Source organism: Mycteria americana, chromosome 2, assembly GCF_035582795.1.
Source record: "Mycteria americana isolate JAX WOST 10 ecotype Jacksonville Zoo and Gardens chromosome 2, USCA_MyAme_1.0, whole genome shotgun sequence".
In the NCBI taxonomy this organism is placed as follows: Eukaryota; Metazoa; Chordata; class Aves; order Ciconiiformes; family Ciconiidae; genus Mycteria; species Mycteria americana.
In genome coordinates, this window is record NC_134366.1 from 151,359,173 (window position 1) to 151,380,218 (window position 21,046).

The following is a 21,046-nucleotide window of genomic DNA, read 5'->3' on the forward strand; positions in this document are numbered from 1 at the left end:
CTAAAAATAATTATTATATATTAACTGTTATGCTTAAAAATACTCATAAAGGAGAGAGGCCTTATGTTTACATTAGCTCTTCTAATATAATCAGAAATGGATTTTCAAAATATTAAGACTACTCACTTGAAAAAGTGCAACCAACAAGAAAAGTAGAAACTGTCCATTTTAATGAGTAACAACCAATGGAATAAAATTAGGTGTATTAAAAATAATCAAAGACATAACTTCAGCTCTTTATCTGAAGTTTTAAAATTTTATTTACATGTAGACGCATGCCGCCTTTTTTGTTTTAATAAGGCTTTGTTGTGAGGCTTTTTAGTATTTTCTACTTTTTAACATATCTCCATGAAGATCATCTCCCTCTAATCAAAATGTGCCTTTTTTCTTGGTGGACTTGTTTTGTGTCTGGTTTCAGAGCAGGGTGGAGTATTAAGGTCATACTACTTGGCTGTCTGGTTGCTGGCAATGTTCAGAGAAATGGCTACTGCTGTCTGAAAAGCCACTGTTTCAGAGTGGCTGTGAAGGTTCTAGCCTGAGCGATTTTTAAAAAATCTCCCTGATAACATAAGTAATTATTTGCTTTAATGATTATGACTGTTGCAACCCCAATAACATTTAAACTTTTCATTGTCAGATTAGCTGATGACAAACCTCCTTACCTTGTGTGTGAGCATGTATGTAAACATAGAAGTTGCATCATTCCTTCTTTTGTGTTATTTTGTGCCTTTATGAACAGTAGCATAATGAAATTTCTGAAAGCCCTGCTTTATTAAGACAAGTATAGCTTAAATTATCCTTTGGTTTCTTGACCAAAAAATATTTTGAGGGAGGGGTGGTTACAAACATGTATGATTTGGATATGTGCCTGTATCTTATTAATTTTCTAGAGACTCTTGCCAGCAAAGTGTCAACACCAGTTAATGTTATATCACTCAATCAATCAGATGGACATTATTAGTTGATCTTCCTGTGTTACATGGAAAAGACTCAGGAAAACTTAGAAATTTGTAATTAGTAATTTAAAGGCTGCCAGTGCATATCAGAGTGCTACAGACACAAAATATTTTAAAGCATAACTAAAAGAACTTTTTGCCACAACCTGAGTTATTGTTTGTTTGTAGATTGCTCTGTATATGAAGACCAAAAAAGTGCTGAGAAGTTTATGTCCTTTAAGGAAAAATTCTGTCAAAAGAGTATATGACCTGCTCAGTGTAAGCCTTGAAACTTCAAAAGAAAATCCAAGATGAATTAAGAAGGTTTTTATAAAATTCCAGCACTTCACCTCTTAAGAAAGAACCGTAGCATGTACTTTGAAACTTCATCACACACTCTCACGCACAAAATCAAGTACTGTTTTATATCAAATGTAGATTGACAACAGTGTTTTTCTGCATCTGTTCTGCCCACATAAGAAGCCAGCTTCATAGGGTAGATATGTCCTGAGGCTTAAAGTTCTTATAAATATGAGAATTTCCATTTTTTATAATGGCAAGTTGGGTATGGTATCCAGCTGTGGATCTGCTTATATATTGTTTGCAGTTTTCTCTGAGCTTGTTTTATACAGTATATTGCAGTATGTTGTCATACAAATTCCATGATTAATGCTTATTTACAAAAACTTGTGTAAATATCTTAGAACTGAGTCAAACAATGTACAAGTTAAACAGTGTGTTTCTGAATACTGGAATGACATATGCCAGGAGACTATTGAGTTTAATAGTGGATATTCTTCCTAAAACATAGAACAGCTTCATATGCTGCGTGGGATCATTATTTTAATACCATTTAAATGACTAATTTTTGCATCATTAGTATTTCATAAAGTTTGTATGTTTGCCTTTTTCTAGAGGCAGTATCTATACACATGAAACATACCATAAATTACCTTTGTTTAATTGTTAAACTGGTATTAGTAGAAGTTTCACAAGACCATGTTATTGGTTATGTTTTTATGGGCTACACACCATATGTTTAGATAAAGCACAGATTATTTTTATCAAAATCACTATACTGTAACTGATGTTAATTATTTTAATTGCAATTTAATTGCTTATCAGAACATTATAAATGGTGAGAAGGTCAGTTCTGCTACATTCTAAGTCTCAGTGGAGGACTTTGATGATTTTCCTTCACCTCATTAAGGAAAGCTTCATCCTAAAACAGGATTTTTTTTCTTTTAGGTGCAGCTTCTGTATGAACTGGCTGAGATCACAAGTAAAGTTTTGAATAAAATTCAGAGGAAAGGAATTCTATATCAATCTTCTGTCTATACTGAAACCATGACAGGACCTGCTCCTCCTAGCTCTCCGGTTAAAAGTAGTGTTGGTACTGCTCCACCAGATACCAGTACATACAGCCCATCTGCTGACATTGGGACCACTACAGAGGTAGGCTTTCTTAAAAAAAAAAGTCATGTGAGTTCTGAGTTACAACGTGTGGTGTGCAGTGCAGTCAAGTAAGAATCAGAATGATCAGAAAGAGCAGTATTGTCCCTATGGAAAGTAGCTTTGCCCCAATAAACTAGTGAATACCTCTTTACTCAGTTTAGTGGAACAAGAGGAAGGAGGGGGAAAAAAAAATACATACCTGTATTGCTCCTATGTTTATTATTTGTCTGGATTGTTTTTCTTTGAATGAATGAATATTGACTCTTGTCAGAACATTACAGTTAGTGTTTTCAGGTCAAGAAGCATAAGGTGTTTTTCAAGTCTAGAATTATTAGAATAGTAACTGGTGTTTTGGAAGTACCTGTGATACCTGTGCTGCTTGCGAGTCATTCCAAGTAGCTTCAGCCTTCAGCAGAAGCCAGTCGCTACTATGTTTGAGTCAGTAGAGAGCTGCTGTGTGTAGACTGTATTGGCAACCAGGAGAGGTACAGGGGCGGTTGCATTGCAGGTCACCCAGCTGCATGCTCACCCCAGGTCCATCCAGCCATTGTTACCCTCCATCTATGAACTACTTCTAGAGCTCAGTTCTTTCCCCTCTCCCAGCTGTCCCATGTTTCAGGAGTGCTTTTGTTCAGTCACATGAGGATTTGGGTATGCAGCTTGAAATATAAGAAAGATTGGACACTTGGTTTTATGTATTTCTGCTTCCTTAATTTACAGGACTGCGTAAGTGCCTGGAGCAACTGGTACCTGATTGTAATCTCTGTGTGTGCCTAAGACTGTAAAATATTATTTTGAGGCACGGGAAGGAGTTCTGCTTCTCTGCCATACTGAGGAAAGAAGGCTAATTCTTTTATCAGCATGAATACAGTGTTAAACTTCATCCATGAGTATTATTAGCTATGAGTCACCAGGTAGCTGATAAAGTAGAATGGGTGGTCACAGGAGGCTGCGCAACTGAGTAGGCTTAGTATTTGTGATTTACTTAGTGCCCCCGTCGCGCTTACTAGTTAGAATAATGAGTTGGCCTTGTTTGTGCTCCAGGAGAGAGCCAAAAATGTGTAAGATGAGTTGAAGGTATACCAATGGTATATCATACGTATGCAATGCTTCATTCTTAACATAAAGCTATTAGAATGCAGGGAGACTGTTCTGGGAGACTGGGTTTCGTTCTCAGAACAAACACAGCAATTTTGGAGGCGTCTTGTAGAACAGTTCTGGAACACAGGCAAATACACAGCAGTTTGAATGCTGAGTGCAATTACATATTCAACAACATTTGGCCAGGATTGCTTTAACCCTATGTATGGTTTGTATTAATTCTCAGGTTTGGAGAAAACGAAACGGTGATTGCTAGTGCTTACTTTTTATATGCATCACACACACACGGAGGTAACTGTCATTAAAAGGTGTTTGAGCTAGAGTTTCAGTTCTTAAGTTGTTTCACTAAAATGTTTCTAGATTATTTGAATAGCCTTGGTCTTGGTGTATTTCTATGTATGTGTGATCTCAATTGTGAAAAATTTTGCCATGGATACAGAATTGAAGGTAAGCAATAACAGTAAGAAAACAATATGGTCACAAAAATAATATTTTTTCACCTACTCACATCAAATCCTTTTCTCATTAAAATCAGAAACCACTAGCTTTATAAATAACAATTTGTTTTTGACCCTCTATATAGACAGCAGTATTTGGAGTACATGCTGTACTTGGAGCATTACTTGAAACTGATTCAGTAATTGTTTTAATCCATATGTTAACAAGATTATTTTGGTAATATGGGTCCAAGTTCAGCATCATATCCTACCCCTTTGCAAAATGTTGTTCATCATTTGTTTAATTTTCTTCCTATTCTTAACAAATGTTATGCACTAGCTAAATACATTTTCTCCTGATCTAAATGAAATTTGGTGAATTAGCCAACAAACAACAATGTTAGAATTTGTGTTCAGCCTTTTCCACTCTGAAGCTAAGACCGTAATTTCAATCTTGTTAGAATAGAAACTTCTATTAAAACACATGACATTAATATTGGATTTTTTTTTCACAATAGAGGACTTCGAGTTGACATAGCACTTTACAACTGAGATTTGAAAACTGCTTTGTAAGGAATTGTCCTTGGGCAGGATAAATACATTTAAAAATTGGCCATGCTCTGAGGGTGTTATTAAAGATATGGAAGATGAAAGAAAGGTACAAACAGGAGAAAGTGTTTGCGTGAAGCCATAGTTCATATGACTGAAAGACTGAGGAACAGAGCTCCTGTCCATCATCTCCATTCAGAGCTCTCAGCCCAAGGTGTTCTGTCTGTGGCTGGGGTAGGAAGGCAGTCCAGAAGAAAGAGCCAGCACAAGGGATAAGCGCACAGATAGAAAAGCATACTGAGGCAGGTGTCATTTGTTTAATGGAGACAGTGAGGTGGGGGAACGTATACATGGCCAGATATTAGAGATTGTAAGAAGTTCTTTGTCAGAAATTGAAAATAAGAATTAGAAGGCTAATTTTTATATTGTTAGGAAAATATTCACAGAGTTGTTCAAGTAGGAGGGTAATATTTTTGGCTCAGCAGCTGAGGAAAATCTTATTCCATTTCTGATTAACTGGGTGGCAATATTTGGTGTATTGAGGTGATTAAAATCAAAACAGTATGTAGGGTGTACAAGGGTTTTAATTAACAGTAAAAAAAGAGACAGGCAAAGGTTTTGAATTACTGTGGTTGAAAAAAAGACTTAGACTCTTTGTCATGGGAAGTCAAGCCAGAGTTTAGATTCCTGTAAGACTAGTATCTACAAAAATGCTGTATTTGAGTTTTGTGGGTACTATTCGTTTTTATGAGTTTGTGCATCAGTGTTTATACTTGAAGACCACCTTTGATACTGGTCTTGTGATTTCTTGAAAAAAGTTAGTACTGTAAGGTGAAAAAGAATGGATAGCTGCTGGAGGATTCATTTAAATGATTTGCTTGTTATGGGATGTAACATCAAAGGTTGTCTTGACCTAGTGCTTTCTTGTATTTGAAGACTGAGGTTTAAAACAAAACAAATCTCAAAAAAATCAATTATCCCTTCACTCTTAGGACTAATTTTATGTCAAGCTACCGGTTGGAGTGAGGTGAATCACCTATCAGGATGACCAAGTTAATGCGTTCTAGATGATGTAAATGACGTTTTCCAAACAGATTTTTATTAAGCCATAGGGAAAATGATCTTGAGCGCTCTACCACCATTTTAAATCAATGTAGTCATCACTTTACCTGGATTTTTTTTCTTTTTTTATCTTTTGGTGGCCATCAGTAAAAATAAATCTCAAAGTGTTTTGAAGCTATACAATGAACTTTTGCAGATCATCACATGTAAAGTAGCTAAGAACACTGTTACTGAGACTGTGCACAGTCCTGTTGTCTGTGAGTTGTGCAGTACTGTTGGGGGTGGGAAAGGGAAAGAGGTAGGAGAATCACACTTGGCCAACCAGTGAGAAATAATAAAAGGAACCATATTTTCTTCTCACATTTCTAATAGACTATTTTAGACAATATAAATTATTTAATTTATAACATAATGGTTGGCAGTATCTCCATAACACATTCTCTTCTGCGGTTGGTGGCTGTCTCTGAACTTATTCAACATATTTCCTAGTATCAAAGCACAAGTTAGGTTTTCATTATAATGACATGGTTGCTGTCCTGTTCTTTGAGGTAAGGATTGTTGAGAATTTAAAAATACAGGTATTGAAAAAATCACCTAAGGAATGTTCTCCCCCATTTTTTTTCACTAGTGAAAGCTGTTTCTCCTTTGAGAGTAGTTAATCACTTAGTTTCCCTATTTCCTTTTGCTAACTTAGTTACTATCACCATACCTAGCTGTAGATAGTGTGATCATGGAATTGTGCTTCTCCTTTATTAGAAGAGGGTAGGATGTGAAGATGAGAGAGAGAATCTGGTCACTTCTGCTGTCTCCAGCTGCTACTTTGAACTAACTACTTCAGTCTGCTGAGTGCCTCAGTTATAGTTGGGATAATATAGACTTTATTTGAAGAAAAATAACCTCCTTAGTATGTTCAGATATGCACAGAACCCCATTATAGATGCAGAGGTGCATCTGAGTGGCATCTGTCCAGAGAGCTGTACCGCTATTCCTCTACCCCAAAAGCAGGCAAAGTAAGTTGACAGGCCTTGTAGACAAGAAATGTAGACAGATTTTTTTTTTTTATTGTTTTGTCTCCTGTGAAGTACAGCAGCTAGTTCTACCTGTCAAATTGCTTAATGGGCTGCAGATGTCAGTCTGTTATACCAGACTATTTTCAATGAGGCCAAGTTTTTCTTCTGGGTCTGGTGTGAAGACGTAGTCCTTCACAATCTATCCAAGTATGGATCGCGTATATAACATCTATCTTAGACATAAGACTTTTTATGTGGAGACCCTGTTTGTTCACAAGAGCCTAACTAGTGAAATCCAAACAAGTATTTTAAAAGCCAATTGCATTGTCTTGCACCAAAGTACAGCTGAGGGCTGAATATTTTTCCAGGTGCCTTCTAAAGAAGTAATTTTAATTTCAAAAAATGTGGAAGCCGAGCAGGGGATGTCAGGGTAACCTAATCCTTGTCAGCTTCATATGTTGTGGTATTCTTCAAGTACTCTTCAGAGACTGGTATAGAAAATCTGAGCCATGGGCAGGGATTGGTGGTGTTTGGAGACAGGAAGGCAAAAGTTATCTTTGATACCTCACAGAAATGGTCATTGTAGGGACTGGGATGTCAGGAAAGTTAACCAGCTAAGCAGAAGTGATACTGCTTGGAAGCAGAGGCTGACTGAAAAAGGCATGCTTTCAGTCAGCGGTAGAGGGGAAAGGGAAGGGGGAAGCAGCTTTGGGGGAGGCAGCTGAGAAGACTGGAGCAGCATTCCACTGTTTTCCTGGGTCTGATTTATCCCTGTCTGTGGTTTTGCTGCTGGTTGGAACTGGACTGCTCCCTTCCCTTCCCACAGAGTCTGAATTCCATCAAGGGAGTAATAAAAGCAGATGAGGCAGTTACAGTGTAGACCAGGAGACCTAACACCAACAAAACCTTGCTTGATTGCTGTCTTGATACTGACAGGTCTGAAAACAACTTGCAAATACTTGGAGAAATAGAAAAATACTTTTATTTTAATCTCTTTAAATACTGTGTACTTAACGTCTTTACATTCTCTAAAATGCTAGTATTGATTAGATGCATATTTTGGTCTTTGGAAATTTGAAAGTACTTAATATTGGCCTAATGCTACTTGCAAAGAAGTCAGTGGGAGCAAAGCTAGGTCCATGTTGTTTGATTTGGAAAGTACCCTCCTGTATTCGTAAATCGTTTTCAGACTATTGTAACAGTAATGTTTTTAATGAAAGAAATGGAGGAGGTAATATATATAAAAATAGAGTGCATCAGCCACAATTTCACCTTGCAGCTATATATTTTATAGTCATTATAGCTGAAAAGCAGCAATGAAGTATATAGAGTAATTAAACAATAATATGTGTTTCTACAGATTTGACTTAGGGAGATTTTCCAGAAGTTTGTGTTTTATCAGAGTCTGTATTTTGTTTATATGTTACTATATTTTTAAATCTTGAAATGTGGAAGTCTGTCGAACAAAATATTTTGCTGCAATAGGTACGGGTTTTCAAAGTTTAGAGATTTTACAGTTAATGTGTTATTTTGTTCTGTGGGAGACATGATTATTTTTAAAGCTTCTTTCAGCTGCAACGGACTTGCTATAAATGAATCGGAAGAAAGCAAACTCTCACAACTGTTTATATTAAACAGCAAAAGAAGTAATTTGTTTATGTGATCTGTGAATGATTTATATTTTAAGCTGTGTGTAATTCTTTTCATGCTGACAAGTTGAAAGTGAGCACCACAGTCCTATGTGGATAAAGCTACCTAGCTTACTGAATTTTAATCTGTGTGGTGGTAAGACAGGGAAACACGAGTGAGAGGCTTAAGTGCTGGAGGGCTGGAAACAGTTAATCATTTTTACCATCCCTCCTTTGGAACAGCAAAAGCAAAGGTAGTAGGGACTACAACAGGCCACTTGTTACTGTTTACTTAAGTACAAACAGTGGTAGAAGTGTTTAGTCCTTGGGGAAACTCAGTGATTGAGCAAGAACGCAGAAGTTATTTTGATAAGGCATAGCAGTAGTGTGGCCAAACTGTGATCATCCCTGAGCTTTAGGCAGGCCAAGGATGAAGGCCTCATATGTTTGGATCTTCCTGATGAACAAAGATAAATTCTGCTAAGAAAATAAACTCAGTATATTGGTCAATTTGCAACAATTGGTGAAAGAATTAAATTGTATATTTTAGGACTTGGCATGAGAAGTTGTGGGAAAATAGTTCAGGGTTTCTGACTCTGGCTTGATTTTTCTGTAGATCTGGAAGCAGAGCAGAAAATTACTGCATAAATGTATTTAACAATACAACGCTGGGTGCTGAAAATCCAAAATGAAAATTGAAACTGCATGAGAAGCAACAGCACAGTCTGTCTTCTCACTTCAGTTTCTTAGTTTTTTCACTACAAAAAATTTCTAAGAATTTGAGCTTATTTAAAAAAAAAAAAGTCAGCTACTGCAGACCATCAGCTTTTTAGTCCCTCTGACTCTGCCCAATGGTTCTGGTTACAGTACCATTAACAGAAGGCTAAGAAGAAATGCAGTCTCTTCATTTTTCAGCTCCCAAAGGATAGCCATATAGCAATGTCTGCCTTCAGAGGAGCATCTGCAGTTCTGCCACTGAGAAAGAGAATGGGCCAATTCAACTGTTTATGTATGTTTGAATGGCAGAAAAAATTTAGATAGTATGTTCACATTGAACTGTGGAAGTAGGGGATGGACAGAGCCACTAACCCAGTAACCTCTGACAGGGACATAGTGTTGAGCAGCTGGGGATGTCTGTTGATAAGCTCTGCAGCTGGCATAGCTGCAAACAGAAAAGGTTATCACTGAAAGCCTAAGCTTAATGCAGTTTTAGCTATACTGTCAAGCTAGCTAGTCCAAGCGGTAGTACACACAAGTGACCTGGAATACCAGATGGGAAAACAGTAACCTGAGTACAGAATTGGAGTGCAAAGCTAAGCACAAGTGAGTGGAGGCCCTGGTTAGGACTTGCGGGCCCTGTGGTAGAGCAAGTTCCAAAACCCTGGCAATTGCAGGTCCAGGTGTCTGACCCCCAACTTTGCCTCTGGCTATGTCCAGAGGTTCACAATTCCTTTATTACTGATAACGTTGGTTTACATCGACATCATCCATTTGACTCCTAGAAATCCAAGGACTGGTTTTCTTTTTCAGGTTCACTTCCTTGTAAGGCCTACAAGCATGTGTAGGCCTTAATTCTGCATTGACTAAATGAAGTTTTGTTCCACAGCTACGCAATTGTGTACTACATAATTTGAATAGGATTTAATAAAGCCACCTCACATGCTACAGAAATTAAAGTGTGAGAAACATCTGCAAATCAGACAAGCGTGAGCACAAACAACATTGGAATGATGCCAGCAAAAGCTTAGCTCCAGCAATAGTAAGAGAAACTGCGAGCACCTTGGCTTCTTTTCCTCACCTGTGTATTTTTTGGTTACAGCATATCAGATATGTGGCCTACTGCATTATGCATTTGGAAAAGGAGGAAGCAGTTTCTAATGACACATCTGGGCCTGTACCTGTAACTCTGTTTTTTTGTAAACGTCATAGATATAAGAGGCTTGGAAGTTGGTAGGGGCCACATTCCCTAAAATTCAGGGTTTGCTGCTGTTAAATTTGATTGCACAGTCCTGGGTTAATTTGCTTTTTATATATGTCTGGGCTTATGCTAGATAAATGCAGTTCTTCAGGAATCTCACAAGTACTGTTATAAGTAACCTTGTGCCAAAATTATCAACTGGCTGATTTTCTGAGAGGCATAGTACATAATTTAATATCTTTAGAAAAATGAGCTTAAAGAAAAGTGTGGGAAAATGATAACCTCAGTTTTCTACACAACAAAGTTATCTATATACTCAAACCACTAAACAAAAACAGCTCTCTCTAAAAAAAAGTCAACAAAATGCATGAATCATCTGAACACATTAAATAATGAAAATAAAAGAACCCAATTATAAAATTCAAAACTTGCCATGGTGGCTGTACGTATTTGCTGTTAACTGTACCCCATTAAGTTTTACTTACTATTGTTTTCTTCTTTTTTAACTATTATAAATGTAGAGACCTGCCAAAATTTTAGAACAAAGTTGATTTTCATACAAAAAGCATTTTGGAACATGTCCAGTGGGAGAGTGAGGGTGTGTACGGAGGGCAGGGAGGAGAATGTCTCTCATTCCCACCCCCTCCATCACAGTTTGTAAGTTACAGTTTGGTAAATTAAGTGTGCCTACAGTATGTAAAGAACTTAAAAAATGCTGCAACACCAAAAGAAAGAAGAAAAAAAAACCAAAATGCTTTTTATAGAATGAAAAAAATAGAGAGCAACAAATCAATCCACAGAACGTCAACATTGGCTTGAACTTTGACTTGAACTGTAAACAAACATAGTCTCAGGTTTAAATAAGTATTGTTTATCTCTTTCCTTAACCTTTAATTGGCTCCCATTTCTTGATACCCTGTGAAATCCATCTGAGGATCTCAGTGAAGGGAAATTGTCCTTGGCTGGCTCCTTCCTTCAGAGCCAACCTGCTGAAGGGATCCCCCTGTTCCAAAGTACTGTTTACTCCAACGTCTCTAGAGCATGTGAGGTTTGATGAGAACAGTTATCCCAGAAGCATCATCTTTTAGGGCTATCATTCAAAGGCAAATTAGGAAGGTGTGGGAAGTTATTGGAAGGCAGAGTGTCAAAGAACTGTTTGGATAAGTTATATGAAAGAAACAAGAAGAAGAAAGGAGTTTATCGGCAGAAATTGAAAGGCTCAGAACTGATGTCATGCTGATGGCATGAAATTGCAAGTCATGAAATAGGATGAGGCTTCTCTAATGTCAGAATGAGGACTTTGCAAATAAAGACTCATTGAGAAGGGATTCTCAAAGTATTGTGTTCTTTCCAGCTCTGGAAGGATACATTTTTGCTCCTTCTTTTTATAGCTTTACAAGTAGGCTGTTGGAGAGTAGACGGTTGGAGGGGAGGCTGGCAAGTGTTTGAAGAGGGTGGACAGGGATAGTCAGAGGACGGCAAAATGGCTGGGTGATTGTTGCGTCCTGGCTTATGCCACTGTCCTATCAATGGAGCCTGCCATTTCAGGAGAAGCAGAAGGACTAACATTGGTTAGTACTGGAAAAGTGGCTGCTTACCTACACCCTTTGAGATGTTGGGGGATTTCCAGGCCTGACACTCTCCAAGGCTGTTTCCCAATTTTCATTCCTTCCCCATACTTTTCCATTCCAAGGACAGGTGCTGGCATCCTTGAAGAAACAAAACTGACTTTTGCTTACAGTGCTGAAAAGATACCTACTTCTGTGTTGCTGTCAGTCCTGTCTACAATTAAGTGGCAGAGAGAGAGTAGAGTTCTGGTTTGATTTATTAGTTATTTATTAATGGAGAAAGTCGAGTTCTCTGTGAAGACAGTAGGAAATATCTTGCAAAGGCGTGGTTAGTAAACAGTACTCAGAGACTGGAGTCTTTGCACAAAAAGGTCTGGCAAGGGGCAGGAAGGATTTTTCTGGGGAAGCAAATAGGAAATATGAGTCACAGTTTGGCAGAAAGGAGTTAACCTCTGCCCTGAATGTGTTACTTAACAGGTTCTACCACCCCTATATTTTTTCATCTTGTTGGGTGCCATGTGTCCACTGTGTCACACTTGCTTTGGAGTTGGATGCCTCTTAGTGAAATGAGCTATCTGAGGTTTCTCCAGTTAGAAGTCCTACTGTGGTAGACATTAAATATTATTAGAAACACAGCAGGAGACAGGCCCTGCTACGTTTAATATCTAGATTTGCAGACAATGTAAAAGAAAAATGGAAGGGAGAGTAAACAAATTATAAAAGCAAGAGGGTCATGTTAAGTCCATGGCTTGGAGAGGCATTTCAGGTGGTTTTGTGTAAGGAAGTTTGCTCAATGAGAACACAATGGAGAAGAAATGCTCAAAAGAGAAAGGACAGGGAGGGAAGCAGGAAGGGAGAGAAGGCATAGTGTATGGATGAAGATTTACCAAAAAAAAAAAAAAGTAGCCTTCAGTAGGTCCTTTCTCCCATGTCATTTATAAGCTAGTTGTTACTGATTTAAACACACTGACAACTTGGTGACAGTTAAGAACCTTTCAGGGAAGAAAGGATTCTAAAAGAAAGAAGGTGTTAAAAATTGGTGGATAAAATGGTATAGGGAAGTTTCCCTCTGGGAGGTCTGTTTGAAGGGAACCGGATGAATCTCCTTCTCCTTTAACTCTGCTTGTCTGCTTGTTCCCTTCTATGCTCAGTTACCAGCTCTCTCACCAATGGACTTGTCCATTCATCCCTCGTTTCTGTAACTTGTCTTCTGTAAGTACATTCAGAATCTTCTTTCCCAAATTCGTTTCCTTAACTCCCATTATTACAGCTCCCTGCTCCATCCACCACACATGCAAATAGATATATACCTACACAGACAAGTGTTCTTTCTCTCTTTCTGATTAATCTTGCTCAGACGCTTCTGGTCCTTGTCCAGCTACTTCAGAACAGTCTGTACAGGTCTATCTCATATAGACAGAGCAGTGTTAGTCTCTTGTCTTAGTTTCTGGGCTACTTGCACTTCTTCTGCCTTTATGGACTCCATGAGGACCACACATTTAATTGATAGGCCTCTAAGTACTGCTTTTTTTACAGAGCAAGAACTTCATTCAGACTAAGGCATACGTGTTAGTTTTCTTCAGTTTGTTTCTGCAGGTCTTTGGTACCTCCAGCTCTGTGTTTGTTCACTCATTCATTTATATTCTCTTTCCCTCTCTCTCAATCTGACCATTAATAAGTGATCAAGCATTTTATAGCAGACATCTAGAAGATTTTTGTAGAATAAAGACATCACAGACAAAACCTGTCATAGGACAATGAATATATAATATGCATTCCAATTTATTACTGTATTTGCCCTTTCATATTTAAGATGCTAGCATAAATTGCACCTTTTCAGAGGTTAGTACTGTCAATATTACATTATTTTCTTACCCTTTTGTTAGTTCTCTTGAAGGTAAGCTACTTGTTTTTCCTATGGGTTGAAACTCTCTATTGTCTGTCTTTCATGCCCTGTGATCTCATTCCTACATGGCATTCACAAATCCAATGAGCAATATCTTTTTTTAGTCTGACTTGTACAGTGTCACCTAATGCCATATCCATGGTTCTCTGACACATTATGACTAATATTTAAGGAAATGTTCCCAATTATAACAGCACTTGCTTTCTGTACACTAATGAAACACTTCTCATAGAGAATGTTTTCTTCATCATGAACTCTTTTGCAAAAAACCAGGCATTTTTTTATTTGCTGTTCAGCAGCCACTGATGATTAGTAATGATAGCACTGATCTCTAATCCTAGAGATTTACAAAGTTGAACTACTTAATTTTTAGAAACAGCAGCTTTAATTCAACTGCCAGGGTATCTTTTTTTCTGTGATGCCTTTTTTTTTTTTTTAACAGATTTCTTTAATACAGTCAACACAGATTTGTACATAGACAGTTTTACACATACCTGAATTAGGTACTAGCTAGTTAGATTCACAATGAAAAGACACCATTAGATGGATTAATAGTCTTGAACAATGGTAAAGTTAGAATTGGACTCATATTTCTTTGTTTTCCTCTTCACAAATGGTATCTGAAGAGCAAAAGCCCACTGTCATTTGGATGAAATTTCATAAAGCAAAATCTAATTTCTCAGTCCGTAAAACACATGTTGCAGTTTGTTTCTAAATCTAGCAACAATGATATTTTTAAAAATGGCACAAGTTTATAATTTATATATGTTGTTATGGAAATAACACTGATTTTTCTTAAAACTTAATTGATGAGAATAGGATATTTCTTTTCTTTCTGAGTTGTGTAATTTCACCACGGAATGAGCATTACAGTGCTATATACTATCTCCCTCCATTAGTACTTAGCCTGAAGGTTTGTCTTGAGCTATGGCCTGGTCTTTTTTCCTTTAATTTCTTTTTAAAAGTGAGATGAGGAGATTGAAACATATATATACTCCACTAAGAAACCTCATATTGATAGCAGCTAACTTTCTGCACCTCTGGAGTCTAACAGTTTTTCAAAAGATGCTCACCTATGGCTCTACACATAGTCTGTTCAGAGCTGTAAGCAATAATGCCTTATATGATAAGTATAAAAATAAATAGAAATATACCTGTTTGCTTTCGTGCATTTTGATTAATGCAAAGCCACCATCACCATAGACAATTGAAGGTGAATTGAATCTTAATTGTCATTTCAGCACTTCATATTATGTCTGTTGAACTGGTCCAGATCTTGTAGTCTCATGTTTAGGTATTAGTTTCCAGTAACATATGCTAGTTAGTTGCACAAGCTCTCCCTTCCTCATATGAATGAATATCTGGAGTGGTAAGTTCTCTACGTCACCTATTGACAACATAGATAGTTTCTTATCAACTGTAGGAGGTATCACTGGGTTTTTCAAGGGTAAAGGTTACTGCACAGAGATAAAGCGATAAAATAACCTTGCTGTTTCTGTCTGTGTCCTCTAAGAGTTTTGCTGGGACAAAAAAAAAGAAAAAAAAAAAAAGGTTAATTTGAGTGACATAGAGCTGAAAGCGTGAAACAGAAGCTGTGTTTCAGTGTTTCTCTGAAAAAGAAAGTGGTAGAGGTAATCATATTCTTCATTATGCAATAAATTCAAAAAGCATGATATCAGCTGCTCCATTTGGTGTACATCAAATAGCCCAAAGTCATAATGGATTGTGTGCAAAACTTTTGTAAGATTTTGACCTACCTTCTTGTCTTCTCGTACGGTTAGGTTTGTGACAAGAGAACATGTATACATGATAGAATTCCTGTAATTATACTGTAGGCCTGTGTTGACTGAAAATGGGATTTCTCAACATAAATGCTTCCATAGGAGCTATGTCATTAGGTTTGGGATGAGTTCTACCCATCCAGAAAACAGATGGCTAACAGAACTTCCATACTCACATTCTCCAGTCTTGGACTGAAGAATGAGTCAAGTCCTGTCAAGTTTTAAATTTTGCTACTGAAAGTAAGTTTTTTGGGACATTTGAAGCTGAAGTGAGTGCATTGTCATTTCTTGCCTGACAGGTTAAAATGGATTCAGTCAAACTGAAATGCTTTCTGTGTAGGTCTGATTCCAGGGTGTCTTCCATATAGATCATCTCAGCTAGTCATTAGATAAATCTCAAAATTCCCAAACATCTTGTTCATCATGATTTATAATTCCTAATCCCCAAAACCTTCATTAAAAGTTAAGACTTTGGGTGTTTATTGGTCTGTAAATCTTAGAAACAACTTGATCTTAATGATCAAAGTGACAATACCCTGTTCCTTTCATTTTGTCCTTGAATAATGAAGAAAACTTGCAACAGTTGGTGGAGTTGCACGTGAAGATGCTGGTGGATTTTTAGTGGCTTCTGGTTGACATTAGTGACCTATGTGTCCATTGCACTCAGTTTAATAGGTTGTAAATACTAGGAGCTGATGAGCGATTATATGTTTGCATCTTTTCTTTCCTATTTGGAGGCCGTAAGTTCCAGCAAAGGAGCAGGATGAAGTCCTATGGCTGGTAAATACTTTAGTTGTGCCACAAGAATTATCAGAACATACCTGCAGGGCTCTGATAAGGCCTCATAAACAGGATTTTCAGTATAGCTTTCATTTGTCATGTTATTTTCCTAAAAACATGTGTCATCTTTGTTGAGCCCTTAATGTTTTAGGGAGTGAACAGAGATTATTGATGGCACAGAAGTTTCTACAAGCTAATTTGTCAACATATCATATTTTTAAGAGTATCACAAGTGACAATCACCTTTTTTAAATAACAGAAATATTAAAAAAGTGACAACTAAAATGTTTCCAATTCTTGCAAAAAGCTATTATTTTGTGAAATCTTTTTCCCAAGCAGTTACAGGGAAGGACATAGAAGAAGGGGAAAAAAAACCCCAAACCCAGTGTGTATGAGGTATAGAAGTGTTATGGCCATACTGGGTGGCTCTTCATTTGGCAACTCCAACAACTCTTTCTTTCTTTGCCTTTCAGATATACACAAGCCTGCTTATCCCCATTCCCATCGCGTCTCAAACTATTCCTATCAGCCTGTTTTTTTTCATTTATGATAGTATTTTATTAGGGTAGAGTTAATGAGGAAACCTCGCTATGCCAAGTGGAACTGGGTCATGGAACCTTACAGTTTTACTGTGTAATCTTTGCCAAAGTCCATTATCTCTACCTAAGAAAAGGGGAATATATTCTATTTTATTTTTTTCCTGATGTTAAAAAATGGCTTAATTCAAATATTGTATCAGTGAGTCTGTATTTATATAATTTGGGCACCCACATCAGTCTAGACAGAAAGAAAAAGAGGAGCAGTGAAAAGCAATACTTTTTTTTCCCTCAGCTATTACATCTGTTTCATAGGGCGATTCTCTTCAGGGTGGTGATGATTCTCCGTTCTCAGACTCCATTACATTGGAACAAACAACAAGTAATATTGGAGTCTCAAGTGGTCGTGTCAGCCTATGGATGCAGTGGATGTTGCCAAAAATTACTATAAAATTGTTTGCTCCTGATCCTAGAAATAATGGCACAGGTATTCAACATTTTTTCCCCTAATATACTATTTTAAATTCCATATGTTATTTTACAGCACAGTATTAGCTATTCAGAGCATTTATTGACAATATTAAACACTGTTATGCAGAAATAATGGGTTGGATCTATATTTTAAACTAGAGTGACAAGCTATAGTTAGGTTAGTGCATGTAATCAGAATTTGGTATTGTTCTTTGGCATAAACTTCCCCCTCCACGTGGAAAGTTGATTATATTAAATTGGAAATAAGTTGGTTGTTTTACTTAATGGAGTGCTGCATTTATTGCCTTAGAAGCAATCATGTTTCATTTTTATATGAGTTAGTAGTATGTTTTGTGTATGTCCATATATCAATATGTAGTTTTGTATTGATAATTTCAGATTTAAATTTAACATAATCATCATAGTATAATCCTTAAAATCATGGGAAGTTTAATATGGAGTTCAACATAGAAGTTTTGACTTCTGTGTTGAAAAGAGCAACATGTGTGATACACAGCTTTTCTCTTTTCTTTGAGATTAGTGTTGGATTATCATCTGGATAGTAATTGTTTGAAAGGAACTCTGATTCTATAAATGTACTGCAGGACTTCAAATATTTTTTTGTTAGGAAACACTGCTGCTTAGCAATTAACATTGTTATTCATAGAAATGCGAAAAAATAAGGAGACTAATGATTAAAGCTAATTTTCAAAGAGATGTACTTCAACCTTTGATTTTAAAAAACTAATTACATGAAAGAAAGAAATCTCAAGTATTGTTAGAGTAAATATCTTGGCAAATTTTTTTTTACATTTTTTTCAGGAATTATACTCTGAACACCTGAACTAAAACCCCCATATATAAGTGTCTCTACACATTTGTATAAAAAGGTTTGGATTTGAGGATTTTTTTCTGGTGCCTGTCTGTGTGACACTTGACTCAAAAAGTGTTTTATGAAAAAACTCTGAGTAGAAGTAGTATCATCCTATTTACAAAATGTGGTGTCTCAGCTATATTTCTTGCTTAAAAATTTGCAAGTTTCAGATTAATAACTAATAATTTGTATTTTCTTTGACTATTGCAGAAGTTTGTGTTGTCAGTGAATTAGAAGATCTCAGTGCCTCAGTGGATATGCAGGATGTCTATACCAAAATCAAATGTAAAATAGAAAGCTTCAATATTGACCATTACAGAAACAGGTAATTCCTGGGACTTATTCTGCTTTAATTTCAGGCTGAAAGAAGGCAGCAGATGGGGTTTTTTTTTCTTAATTCTTAACTTGAATTTAAGGTAATTGTTCAATTTCATTGAAATTATTTTAACCTTTTAAGTAATAAAAATCAGAATTACATTTTCTCAGAATTATATCTGATTCCAAAGAAATACATAGAAATCATTACAAATCAGGAGAGCATTTTTTCATACTTACTGCTCTGTTGGTCCATTGGACAAAAATAATTCTTTTTAGCTGAACTTTTGAATGGGAAATTCCTTAAATATTGCTTCATGATGTGTTAACAAGTGCCAATATTTAATGATTTATGGTACCATATTCTTAGATATTAAAAAGAAGTTTCTGAAAAATGGAGCTGTTTCTTTTGCTGTGGCTTAGCAACACCGTAATGCAGGGAACTAAGCTGATTATTTGTGTATGTGTGACACAGCATAGTGTTATGCAGACACGCCTGAGTAAAATTTCAGTAATTAATGTCAACCAGTATATCATCAACATTATGTACATTTAGGGTAGGTGGTTAGGTCTACTATATTCCGTGCAACTTTAGCAAGTCTTGTTAGTTGAATAGTTTGCTGCACCAATGTGACTGCATTCATTTGGCACCCAGATGCATGGTTCTGTAGAGATTGCATGTGCCACCTTCTAGCTCGTATTGGCCATGAACACACTAGTCTTGACAAAATAAGAGAGTGCCTGTGTGGTCTTTGATCAACTGGGTTAGTGTTTGCCATTACAGATCAACAGATTCCATTATAGGAGACAGAAATTAAGAGAAAATAGAATATTTGTTTTGTTACTCCCTGAGAAGAAAAAAAATAATAAAAGTTAAAAGCTTCAGAACATTTCTTGGCATTGAAAATGACTAAAATACTTAGGAGCACAAGTAATTTTGACTTAGGGGCCAATGTCTACAAGGTCTTATTGGACACTTATTGTTCCCTATGTACAATAAGAAGGAGATTTAGTATCAAATTAGCGAAGTTACCAACACTTCTGAGACTTTTTCTGAGCAGCTGTCTAAAAAAAAAAATTTGAATTCCTATTCTTTTGCCTAAGTTACAAATGCATTTATTGTTTGTACATATTGTAACATTTGATAATCAAAATTTGTACTTTTGTTTTCTTAAAATCTTCTAAAATCAAGTCATGATGCTTTAAAATGCTTTGGAATCCCAGTAGCTAGGTGCTCTTAAGAAGCTGCTTTGTCCACAGATTCTATGGAAAGGTTGAGAGAAGGTGCGTCACTCCCAGGAGCCTAATGCTCCATTAGAAATGTTTTCAATTTCAGGGTGTTCTTGTTAGCTAAAGTTATATTGAAGCTTTAAAAAAAAAAAAAAAAGTTATTCCACTTGACAAAATTGTTACTGTTCTCATTTATATTTCATAATCTCTTCAGAGTACCTTTCTGTATTGTTAAATCTCTGTGGACTAAAACCAAAAGCAGAGAACAGATAAGGTGAACATTCTGTCTTACAGGCCAGGGGGAGACTGGCAGTCAGGAAATTTTGAAGGAATATTTCTGCAATGCAGAGAAAAGCTTTTGGTGAGATTTCTTTAGTAAACTAAGGTGCTTACCTGAATAACTCTTCTTAATCAACATAGTTTTCTTTATTCTTATATATGTTAAAAAGAATGATTACAAGAACTTTAGTACAAAGCACATTTTAATACTTAATATCTAATTTTTTCTAAATAATACTATGATTTTGTAACATATATGAGTACAGCTTTTCGTTCACAGTTTCTTGGGTCTTGTAATCATTCTCCTCCTCATTCTAGTAAAGCTATCTGCTGAAAATCCAGGGGTAAGTCCCTTTTCAGTATGCAAGATTTTACTATAACTTTATTCTCATGTGTCTTGACCTCTTGCTATAGGTTGTCCTTTGACATAAAATTTTACAAAGTTTCTTTTTTTTACCATTTTTTTGCTTGATCTGATTGAATTTCAGCTTTTTAGGAAAAGGTATAGCATAGGCTTTATCTTGCAGTTACATAGAACCATGCAAGTTTAGTGTAATTTCTTTTTGCTTATAGCAATTCATTTTTTTTTTTCTTTTTTTTCCCCTCTCTCTGTCTTCTCCTCTTCCATGCCTCGTTCATTACCTCAAGCCTTGGGGAAGATTCTTGGTCTCTGGGGCAATATGGAGGTGTGTTCCTTTCCTGTACAGACAAGCTGAACAGACGTACCTTGTTGGTTCGACCCGTCAGCAAGCAGGACCCTTTCAGTAATTTCTCTGGCTTCTTTCCCTCTGTAAGAATCTTTTAAAAAATTTTTACTACAGAACTTCCACTAATAAATGCCAGTTGGCATAAAAAAAAAAGATATCTCAAATGGCTTTAGTTTCTCGTCATCTAATTTTTTTTGTATTGAATATATTTATTGCTTATATTGATTACATTAGTTGTGTTATTTCCCTCTTACCCTTTAGTAATAGTTGTCAGTCATTTTTTAGTAGATACGGGAATGAGGGTTGATGGTTCACAACCTGGTACGTAACAGCAGTCCACTGAAGTCAGTGGGATTCATTTATGCTAAAAGTGAGCACATACAGTGATGTCTGGAGACCAAATATGTAAAAGCCAGTACTGAACGCTGCATTTTGTTCATGTAATTCTGACATCTACTTAGGGATTTAAGTACTTTGTGTTACTGGATTATACCTTTATGCAAC

At 36.4% G+C, this 21,046-nt stretch overlaps 1 protein-coding gene across 10 annotated transcripts in view; it reads left to right on the forward strand.

The window, feature by feature from the left end:
* The window catches only part of VPS13B (vacuolar protein sorting 13 homolog B), a 491,276-nt gene that overhangs the window by 264,689 nt on the left and 205,541 nt on the right, over window positions 1-21,046 (forward strand). For all 10 annotated transcript variants that reach the window (XM_075495027.1, XM_075495031.1, XM_075495030.1 and 7 more), the window contains 4 exons: window positions 2,184-2,390; window positions 16,982-17,153; window positions 18,222-18,336; window positions 20,484-20,625. In XM_075495027.1, the coding sequence (XP_075351142.1) occupies window positions 2,184-2,390; window positions 16,982-17,153; window positions 18,222-18,336; window positions 20,484-20,625 (636 nt within the window). The remainder of the gene's footprint in view (window positions 1-2,183; window positions 2,391-16,981; window positions 17,154-18,221; window positions 18,337-20,483; window positions 20,626-21,046) is intronic.